Below are 11473 nucleotides of genomic sequence, written 5' to 3'. Positions count from 1 at the left end.
AGTCCGGCCTTCGTCAGGAAGGCCGGACTCCGGCCTTCCTGTCGAAGATTGTCTTGTCTTCCTGACGAAGGCCGGACTCCGGCCGAAACGTCGAAGATTAAATCGTCCGTTGTTGCTGTTTTTCACTAAGGATTTTTTTCTTCTCAGTTTTATACCCACGCCTTCGGCCTCCCGCCACCATGCCCGTTGTATATATATATATATATATATATATATATATATATATATATATATATATATTTAAAAAAAAAACTGAAACAGCAACCATGAAAATGTTTTCTTTTTTTATTTACCAGCAAAGTGTTCTGATAGAAGTCAAGGTAATTTAGTTAATTGTTTCAACAGAGACGACTCATGCGACAGCAAAGTGGCCAGTAGAAACGATAATTGTGCACGTACAGGCAACTTCCGTATCCTGGAACACCGCACCTGAAAGAGTGAAATTCCTTAGGAAATGTCCTGGAAACCACAGAGTTAGGATATATTCGAAGCTCACCTGCTTCGTTGTCTACTATACTTTGTTGTGTATACCAAGGTAGTAATTTTTTTGTACCTGTGGTCTTTCCTTTGATAAGTTAGAATTGCTTTGATATCTTAATGCCACAATATTTAACCTTTTCTAAGTAAAATAATGTTAACAAAATATATAGTTTGATGAAATAATTAGACAATAGGAACGAGTGAAACTGTTAGAAATGTATGCGAGAGGCGTTTTTACTCTTTGTGAGTCGTATTGAAGGAGCTGATAAATAATATTATTGTAATTATATGAATAATGGCTTTATATAATTAGTTTTAAAACATGTGCAAGATGTTCCTTGTCCAATTGACCATTTCATTAATTTATCGAACCGAAGATCAATTGGTAGTATTGGCGCTCTTTTCCTAATTGAGAGAGATCCCAAATTTCTTTGTTGCCCAAAATGGCTATGATTCCTTTCGCGACAAAATTCAAAATTCAGAAGAGAATGCTGTAAACGACTTAATTTTAGCGGGACCAAATATTCATAAATCGGGCCAAAGATGAAAATTTGAAATTATTCGCGGGTTATAATTTTCGCGAATCGAGTGTAGCTTCCGTAGCGTTCATATATTGCCCAAAATGTTCGCGGTGCGTATTTTTCGCGAATTGTAGGCGATTCGTGAAATTCGCGAAAACTACGTCCTCGCGAAAATTTAGTCGTTTACAGTAATCTATATTCCTTCACTGATATCGGTATATTATTATACAATGTTTTAGGTATTCCGTCACTACCCGACAAATCTACAACTTACGCATCATTTTAATGACTTTAACAAATAAATAATACACAAAATCTGGAAACGCCTTATTTCGTACATTTATTTATGTTCCATTCACAAGAAAAGTCATCAATTCTTTTTTTAAAAAAGCTAACAAGGCGAAAAGTGTTTCAAAACCTTCTGTTCACCGATATCTACACCATTTAATATGTTTCGTTTTCATCATAGCTTTAAAAAAAAATTTCTGGTGTATGTATTACCAATTCGACAGTTTGAATATACTAAATGGCATTCCATACTTAACGGCAAAGCAAAAAGCTTAGTTTGTATTTTTTTTTATAAATTATCGGTTGAATTTTTATGCTTATTTGGGCACCTGTTATCGGCAGTTATCGATATGATATTATATTCCAGTTAGGCGAACAATGTAGCTCTACGGGAAAAAACAAATTCAGCCTAACATGTATTACGAAAAATAATTAACTAAAATGGCTAACTAATGCAGCTCTAAATAAATCAATGGATGGTATGTTTACTGAAGATTCGGGAAGGTGGTCCCAATCAGAGGACGTTTGAGGAATGACAAAGTCAATGTATGCTGAAGTTTTGCAATGAGGTATGCCAACTTTAAAGTGATGACCAACGCGCGTAGAAATAATAGATGGACTGAGGAATAGCCTGTCCTACAGTGCGGCGTTAGAATGGTAAATTTTGTAAAACAGTCATAGGCGTGATATTTTTCGACGTAGTAAAAGAAGAGGCAGAGATATAGTTGTTTTCATTGATGAAATGAGAATATATGCCATTCAGCATCCATATAAAAACGTTACTCAAGTAATAAACGAAGGTTTGCCTTACGGAGTTTGTGCATAATGTACTGCCAGAAAATACAAACCCGTCAATAGTTAGTGTTTTTGCTGTAGCATTGCAACTCCAATATTCACATGGGAATTTGAAGGGTTCAGAGTGTCCATTTTTCAGCGTTATATTTCGATACGTACATGTACCTGCAGGATTGATGGTAACAGAAGAAAAGAAATCAGGAAGCTTTCAGGGCTATTTGCGGATGATTGTCTGGTGTATTCAAATATCGAGGAGGAAGACGACCAGCGCAGATTAAGTGCATCTGTTGGGTCTATATTCAGGACTGGTGCTCGAAATGGAAGATGAAAATTAATACACAAAAAACGGTTTTCGCACGAATAACTAACAAAACTAAAAATGTTCTTTCTTATACTTACGAGCTTGATTGGAGTCCTTTGGTTGAAGTTGATAGTTTTAAATACTTGGGTGTGACACTTTCTAAAGACTTAAGTTGGAGTAAACACATAAATAGAATATGTCCCAAAGCAATGAAAAAGCTTTGGTTTTTAAGACGGAATCTGGCCTAAAGTGAAGTTAATGGCCTACACAACGTATATTAGGCCTACCTTGGAGTACGCTGCAACGGTATGGGACCCCTATAGAAAAAATCAAATTGGTGAACTCGAAAACGTTTAGAGGAAGGCGGCGCGATTTATTCTATCCAAATACAAGCGACTTGATTCTGTCACAGATATGCTGAACAGCCTCAATCTCCCCTTACTTTCCGTTCGTCGAAAAATTGCTCGACTAAAGTTTTTCTTTATGTTTTCTCATCACCTGTATAACATTAACCCGGATTCTAGATTAACACATCGCGCATCGAGAGAACTCAGATACGTTAGCACTAATCAGTTTGAAGTGCCGAAATGTAATATTGACGCTTATAGGTTTTCTTTTTTCCCTAGAACTGTAAAAAACTGGAATGATCTCCCACAAAATATATTGTCATTGGACTGTTTAGATGATTTTGAGAGCGCCCTTTTGAATATGACTGATTTGGAATGATAAATTGTAGTTAAATATTTTTTAGAAATTTCGTTGAAGATTTCGAGTGCTGAGAAAACATTTTGAGTGCTATATAATATATTGAATGTTTGTGCTATTTCAGCCCCTTTATCTTAAGTGAATGTCGCTGAATGTGTACTGTATTGTAGTCCTGATGTTGTATGTTTCAGTGCTCTTCTCTACCCCACACCTGTTAAAGCCCCACACTTGGGGTGAACAGTATTCATAAATAAATAAATAAATAAATAAATAAATAAGACTTTTGGGGGTGTTAAAATATTCAGCTGTTCATAGGATTTTATAGGTAAAACAGCCGTTCGCGTGATATCGTAGTTTTTCGAAAAAACAAGGTATACAATTTAAAGTGCGAAAAAGGTATCACGTTGCAAAATATTTTATTTTAATTCGAACTTTTATATTTTAATTAAAAGGTGAGTTTGAGACACGTTCCGTTTTCACCATGTACTTATCAGGATCGGCGGACACTCGGTGATGGGATTGTCATCGTGCAAAGTTGACTAATTTACTTAAATTCGTTCGTTAACATTTTAAATATTTGTTTAGTATTGACAAGAATTACTACTAGACGCCAGTTCAACTTTAATTATTTGAGAAATGGTTACGATTTTGAGATATTCATTAATAAATTTTCGCGTGTTTTTCATCGATTTAAAAATTAAAAACGCATCAATCCCTCTTCATAGTGACGCTTGGAAGAGTACGTGGTCGTTTGGGTCACGTCGTCACTTGTGTCTTCGGCGCACTCACCAAAGGATACGCTGCTGAGATAGTCACGACAGGATTGAAACGACATAGTCAGTCTTCCAAACTTTAAATGTGACGATAAAAATGCGATAATTGATCGATTAATACCTAAACGCACACCATTAACTTATCGCTTTTTTTTTAATTGCTCTGGCTTGTGATGGTAATTGCCGCCAATACTAAAATACCCACCAGAACCCTAAAACCAATAATTAAAAAGTTAATTAAGAGGTCTCAGATAATTGATCTCTGTCTTATATTTACATTGTGCAGCCAGAACCCGTCTAGCTGTCACCTCATACTTTAAAAGAAAAAATCTGTTCAAATTAAAATTATACATGCAGGTGTATATGGTCAATTTACACAGAATTTAAGACTCGCTTTTTTAGTTTTTAAAATCCGCCGTTTTGTTGACTAGCGGCGATCTGTCACCAGTTTTTTTTTTTTTTTTGTGATCTAGATTGAATTAGGGACAAGGCAGTGAAGTTCGTTGCCCGAGTATGAATGGGGCTGTTGACGCCCAGTGATGTTTGTTGGCGGCGATCGTGGCCAATGGAAGATTCCAAATAATGATCTCTTCGGAAGTGCCTTTGGTAGAATTTCTTTTATTTTGACTAAACTATGTGCATTTCTTTTTCTTTTTTTTTTTTAAGTGCGGAATTAAGAGATCACTGACGCGCGCCGAGGCGCGCAAGTCCACACCAAACGTCGAACTCTCTCGCACGCATCAGGCCTTTGTAAGGGTTCCTCTTCCCCGCTGGCTACAACAAGTCCATCAGTTTATACCTAGCCATTGCAACATGCTAGACTCCCATCCTGTGATCGGCTGGCGGTCAACACGAACATCCGCCGAGCCCTCAACGAGCGCTAAGAATTCCTCGCAGAATTGCTACTTGCGCTGCTCCCCACCACCGCGGCGCCAAAGCCACGACTGTATGTAACAAATGGCGCGATCCCACAGCAACAGAGACGATATCGGCCCCGCAAACAATGCAAAAGAAAAGCAGCCTCCCGTAGACGCAACGCACGGGCGCTGCGCACACTGCCGCATTCATTAAAGGGGCCCTTCAAGCTACTTCAAGCTAGTAACCCTTTCTCGAACTTTCCCGATAAGTTACATATTGTTATTGTTATATGCTCACGGTCACATGCTCGTAGTCGTTGTCTCGCATTCGAAATTTGATCAGAATTGTCTCAGGAAGTCCAGGCAAGGCATGACAATAGTGTAAGCTGGCGGGAACACTTGAAAATATGCTTTGTGTAAATATCGGAGTGGTAGCCGAAGTATTGCCATGAGACTTCGCATCCGAATTATTTTTGGTTGTACTTAGAGAAATCATCCGTAGCTATTACAGGGCAGAAAAACAAGCAAATCAAATTAATTTCCTACTGGTTTTTTTTAAATTAAATCTAAATACTAGCTGAAGGAAACGTGGACTGCAGGCTCGATTTAAAATGAACCGTAAAAATCAACGTCTGCACGTAGCAATCTTGTACGTTCCATAGCTGAAAAAGGAGGTCGTTGCCGTTACAGTTACAAACTGGAACGTATCGTTATATATACGTTACATTTGTAGTGTGCTGAATACCATATTTATTTAGATCGAGCAAAGTTTTCTTCTTTTTTGGTCTATTCAATCAAATCGCAACATACGAATTTGAATGCCGTGATGGAAGGGCATCAGGAGAAGGAAGCAGGCGGAAGTAGAGTTTTATTTGATGATATATTCGCCATTAAAAATCGCAGCTTTCAATCATATTCATATTTTAGTGGCCGATTCAGACGAGCCAAATGTACTCTTACCCCACATTTCACCAGCGTTTTACAACAACCTCAGACGTTTCAATCTAACAAAGTACCTTGTTCGAACTTAACAACAGTTCCTTCTCGATGTTGCTGTCCACAATACGAGCAAGTGAAGAAGAGGGTAAGGTTTTTCGAAGGTCAGTCTTGAAAACTACACGTCCTTCTTCGTGAAGGTTTGATTCATTGTTCAGTTTGAAGGTGGCGGAGAAGGGGAGAAAGAATAAAAATGTATTTTTTGCGTATCTTCTAAGTGACTAATATTCATATACAAGGGCGAGTTCGATTTCTGGTAACCTGTTCTTTTGTTGTAACTGTAGGTCTCTTTGTGGAAGTTCAGTGATGGCTATCGTCGGCCTGTTTTTTTTTTTTTTTTTGAGTGTATGAGGATTTGTGGTAGCAAAGTAGCTCAGTCTGAAACATCTCTCTTTCTGTGTCTTTTCCTTTGACTAAAAGTTTTGCTTTTTGTACTGCAGCCTTGGGCACTGAAAAGATAATCAATGCTTACTAGCTCTCCTGCATCCGACTGTTACCAAGCGAGAACTACACAAAATAAACCCTATAATAAATAACCAAAACTTTATCGAGATCCCGCTGTCGATAAACATGTTATTTTTGTACTTATAGAAGTTCTCACTTAGAAATAAAATAAAGAATTACCACACTGGACGAACCAAAGGAAGGCCGTTCCTTTTTCTATTCCAGCAAAAATATAACGAATTCCGGTTCCAGTTCCACCAATGCAAAATTGAACGGCCGCGTTTCTTCGCTCCTCCTAAATAGAACGCGTTCCAGGAACGCGTTCCTTGGAACGCCTTTCGTACAATAATGGATCGCACCATGACGGCGGGGTGAGCTTGGCTGAGTATGGGGGCGCCTAGAGTGGTTTATGGGCACGATAGTGTGACTAGAGAGTGTTGCCTGGTAACCAGATAAAAATGATACCCACAAGCAAATTTATTACTTCAATAAATTATGACGATACTTGGTGTATATATTAAGTAGCCTATAAGCATTCTTTTCAAGAATCATCTACCCGTTTATGTTTCGTGCCCTAACACCTTTAAGGTCCGGAATTCTCAGACAAATATCAAATTTTGGCCCAAAGAACTGTCATTTGGGGAGTTACTCCAGGGCGGCAGAGTAATTGTTCGTGAACTGTTAACGATAAGTGACATAGGCATAGTCTTGTGAAGTGCAGACGAAGTTTGACCCTAGTGGAAGCTTGCAGGAAGAACTGCAAAGATGCCTTTTTGAAGTCTCAATGTACCTGGCCGCCAGAGTTTCGCCAAAACAACTTCGATTCTGAAAAGATTAATCTCTTCACAAAAAGTCATATGACGCTCCCAAGCTCCCAGTATGGTACTGGGAGGGAAATCATATTTCTATGCTTTGGGTTGCTCCCATGCAGAGTATCGGCATCTGTCACAGGGCAAGTATCAATGGCAGAGCAAACCAATGAGGTGAACAGTGCAAAATTGTCTGCAACATGTAGTTAGATTACCTGCAACTATTTTAATATAAAAAATAAGACAAAAAGAACACTATGCTTACAACCACGCTTTTCGAATAGATAAGCTGTGATTGAATAACATGGTGTTATAATTTCTAAATATTCTAAGTAGGTCTTTTGATTATTTTTTTACCTCCAGCATAAATGCTTTTTTTTTTATGTGTGCATGCATTATATTGGCTCCTGGGGAAGTGACAAGCTCACTCATGAAATAACCGCAGTTCGTAATTTTATATTAATCTTCGCATCCTCACTCGCATTGATTCATGACTTAACTCAATAGAGAAATGAATATTTCGCATTTTTCACAAAAGGTATCTGTCTTTCTTCCCAATTACACGTGGTTTAAGGCTAACACAAAAACAATATTTTTCAGGGCATAACATATTGTGCAAAATAAGAGCAAAATAAATCATGAAAGAACGAATATGACTTGGGCGAGCTCTATTTACATACAGGAAGGACGAAAGCAAACCCTTTAGAGAAAAGGTACAAAAGTTTTGTTTTGGTCTTATTTTTGTTTTTGTTTTGGTTTAAATGAGGAAGTGAATTTATAAAAAGAAAAAGAGGGCAAGAATGGTAAGTGCAAAGGGTGCGCCAGTTTTTACACGATTGTACCACCAGTGTTCTAAGCACTGAATAACATAGGGAATGACACCCATCAAAGTAGTCTGTCAATTTTTAAAAGCTTACAAGGGATTTATTTGTTGTCCTGATTAATTTATTTGGTTCATAGATCTGGCTAATATTTTTCGTATTCCTACTACAGATTTTTGTCTCATCCATTACAGAAAATGCATTTGGGCCCTGAAGGTACATAACATATAATTAAATTAATTGATATTTTAATTATTAATCAAATAGGGAACTATAACAATTTAAATATGTCATGGACAACTAACATTTACACCCTTAAATCGTCCGAAGAGCAGTAGAAAGAGAAATAAAAATGTGTACTACCGTTATTAAATGAAACTCCATAAGGGTGGCTTTGATTAGCGGCTCCCATGAGAAGTGGCACACCTCCCAAGGCGATCAGAGCCCATAGAACGATTGACCTCATTTCCACTGGAAAGAAAAAACAAATTCTGTGAGTTATCACAGTTAGTAGTGTATCTCATTGAAAGGCAGTGTTGTATCTGATTTTAGTTCGTTAGTTCTGGTTTCCGACCATTAAAGAGTTCTGATTTTCAACCGGAACTAACACTAGATTTCCACACTTAAAAACGAACATTGAACGCCACTATGGAGTGGAGACTTACAAATATTTGTTCTGTTCACGAGTAGCGTTCAACTGGAACACTTTACCTGTGCACATAACGTTTCTTGATCTCTAGACCAACTCTCATCATTTGTATAACTTCATAAAAGTTGGCGCTATTACTGTTGCTGCTTTGCTGGAACTTATATTTCTGTTTCCCATTTTGTACACACAGCATTATTTTAAAATGTGATATTCCCAACGTGCTTTTGACAGATGTGTTTGTTTAGTATTTGTGTTCAAGACCCTGGCAAAGTGTGACCACGCTCTTGTTAAAGTGTTTTTGTATGCCAGTCCTATTATATTCCTTGTAAGAAATAATAGTATTTTTAAATGAATTATAAATGAATATATAAATTGTGCCAGCCGTCAGAAATCGGATAAAACTAAATGCGCAGAAAACCTTTACTTATTTTGAATGAAGTATGTGCGTATAAAACTATTCCCTACAGGAAAAGAGACATACACCCAGAGCCCACACCACAAAATGCCTTATAAGAACCCAAAGGAAAAATTTTAAAATTCAGTACTTCTTTTTTTTAATTTTAAGGTGGTCAAGACAGCATTCCTTACCATATGCTACACGTATTACACACATAAAAGACATTAAAAATTGTTCGCACTGCGTGCTTCATTTATCTAACTTGTATATCGGAAATTTGAAAATCGATAAAGACAAGTGGAAGAAAACAAGCCCCCTTATTCGGCACCTGACGAGAAAAGTATAAGAAACAACCATGGGCCAAACATCAAATTAACCTGTGCGTTCTTTGTTAAAAATTACGTATCCTATGTGATATGGTGCTTCTTATAATATGAAATCGGATGGGTCGAAGGGGTGCGTATATTTTTAATATGGTGAGTCTAAGGTTTGTGGAACAAATAATTGACTACACCTTAAAGACTATATGGATCAAGGGCATTAAATACCACTGTACAGCCATAATGTAAGCTGCCTTCTCTAGTTTTAATGGCTCGCACACTTCATCAACCCAATGACAGCTCCCCCCCCCCCCCCCCCCCCTGTTTGGCCGATTCCCACTTTCTTTCTTCAGGTGCGCATGTTTTATTTTGGATTAAGTACATTGCAAGTCATGTTTCCGCATCGGCAACAGCATTGTCAAGCCTACATATAGATGCAAATGTCACAAAAATAAAAACTAGTATCATCTGGACTATCTAGCTTTCACAAGAATACCGCTAACATATTTATGCGTATGCATTTAATATTTATATAACTAAGTATTGATTCAAAAACCGCGACCCCAGTAACCATGGATGATTATCTCTTCTCGCTTACACAAGCTGCACGTGCACATTTGATCATTGCAATAAGTTCGTCTGCTTCTTTTGCAGGTGTAGTGGTGACATCATAACACCGAGCTTTGATTGGTTTTGATTGAAGGATAGTGGGTAGGTCTGCACTCTAAAAAAAAAAAAGCCCGTGCTTCTGCTTTCCGGCACAACACTCGGAGAGCCAATCACCGCAAGTTACGGAGGCAGCCCATATGCTTAGACCAAACATATGCTTAGACCAAAAAACGCAGTCCGAGTTGTGACATTATAAGCAATAAAAGTGTGACGTTTTGCATTGCTTAATGTCCGAACTCAGACTGCGTTTTTTGGTCTAAATATATGTTGCGGCAATGTCATTCGCTGAGCTGCCTCTGTAAGTTGCGGTGATTGGCTTCCGAGGGTTGTGCGTGAAAGTACACGCACAAACTTTTTTTAGAGTGTGAAGGAACCTTGCTCTGAGGTCTACCCGCTATCCTTCCATCAGAGCCAATTAGAGCTCGCAGTTCTGACGTCACCACAACTTCTGCAAAGGAAGCGGACGAACTTGAACTCCGCATTATCCCAGTACCCTCCGTTTCGCATTAAGTCCGAGTACAACCAGCACTAAAATCCGACGGAGCCAATCAGACAGCGCAGAATATGCATCGTCATGGCGCATGGTCGCCTTGGTGGTGCATATGCTATCACTAATCAAACCAATCGCTCACAAGAAGAACCCACAGGATTGCTGCGCATTCTCTGCGCGTGGTTTGTCTAACCGGGGACAGCAAACGGATAAAGGCGACAAGCTTCGTGACGATGCACTTTTTATCGCTTAGTGATTGGCTCCATTGGATCTTAGCGTGGGCTACGCTATGGCTTAGTGTGAAACAAAGTATACAAACACAAAGAAACGTTCATGCATTCGGAGCCACAGCGCAACTAACAGGTGGCGATCTAACATTCTTATCTGCTGTGCTCCATAGATTTCAACCAGAACTTGAGATTCTCGTGGTTCGAGAAATTCAGAGTTCAAAATATCTCGGTACCTTTTAGGTAAAAAAAAACTCTTACCCGATTAGATCTTCCCTTGAACCAGCAGGGTTGTGTTGTGCGAATGCGGCGGAACGATACGACAGTTTATGTAGGAAAGTTGTGTGAGCTTAAAGTATTCGTGAAGCAGGAAGACAAAACAACAGTTATAAAAAAAGATGTTGCGCGAAAGCAAATGACCTTTTATTAGTCAATAAAATATAAAAAAAACAATCATACTTGTTTTTAAGTCGAAAGAAGCAGCCGTTTCTTTGACTTTGATTTTCATGAATTTCGAAAATAACTTCCTACAGTTAAGTTTGTGACCTGAGCAGACTTCAGTTCGTGACCTGAGCAGACATCAGTTCTCGCCTTTTGTGGTGACCTTTGCAGTGCGTCTGATGCATGACTTTTCGAAGTCACTATTTTTTGAGTTGATGAAACCCTTTGAACTTTTACATCCTGTTTCTTTCACAAACCCGTGTTGTCGTTACCTCCTTCGTTTTGTCTCTGTCCTTCGGCACTTCTATCCAGTCAAGGGCTTGCAGCCTGCGGACCTGCGATCTTTACTTCAAAAAATTATAATAGATTTCAATGACTAGATAAACAGATTATCGTCACCAATTACGTCTAAAATAAAGTATTACTTTAATTGGTACGGAAGAAATTGCTTGCACATTGCTTTACCCGAATACTTCTCAACACTAAATTA

General features: G+C 38.4%; 1 protein-coding gene across 1 annotated transcript; it reads right to left on the bottom strand.

Annotated features, from left to right (window-relative positions):
- Window positions 1-273: 273 nt before the first annotated feature.
- LOC120842417 lies at window positions 274-8256 on the bottom strand. The gene is made up of 3 exons (XM_040213523.1): window positions 8154-8256; window positions 2138-2249; window positions 274-429 (listed from the first exon to the last, which is right to left on the bottom strand). The coding sequence occupies exons 1-3, from the start codon at window positions 8254-8256 to the stop codon at window positions 339-341; spliced, it is 306 nt and encodes a 101-aa protein (XP_040069457.1). The 3' UTR covers window positions 274-338.
- Window positions 8257-11473: the final 3217 nt, after the last annotated feature.

Source organism: Ixodes scapularis, unplaced genomic scaffold, assembly GCF_016920785.2.
Source record: "Ixodes scapularis isolate PalLabHiFi unplaced genomic scaffold, ASM1692078v2 PGA_scaffold6__148_contigs__length_123643588, whole genome shotgun sequence".
In the NCBI taxonomy this organism is placed as follows: Eukaryota; Metazoa; Arthropoda; class Arachnida; order Ixodida; family Ixodidae; genus Ixodes; species Ixodes scapularis.
Note: the sequence above shows the minus strand (reverse complement) of the source record. Positions and strands in the feature narration are given on the sequence as shown.

Bases quoted from the DNA above. Each gene is read 5' to 3' on its own strand.
- LOC120842417 (XM_040213523.1), bottom strand. From the start codon at position 8,256: ATGAGGTCAATCGTTCTATGGGCTCTGATCGCCTTGGGAGGTGTGCCA. The intron at 2,250-8,153 runs GTAGTACACATT...TCAATCCTGCAG, and splicing joins TGGAGTTTCATTTAATAACG to GTACATGTACGTATCGAAAT. The intron at 430-2,137 runs GTTTGTATTTTC...TCACTCTTTCAG, and splicing joins AAAACACTAACTATTGACGG to GTGCGGTGTTCCAGGATACG.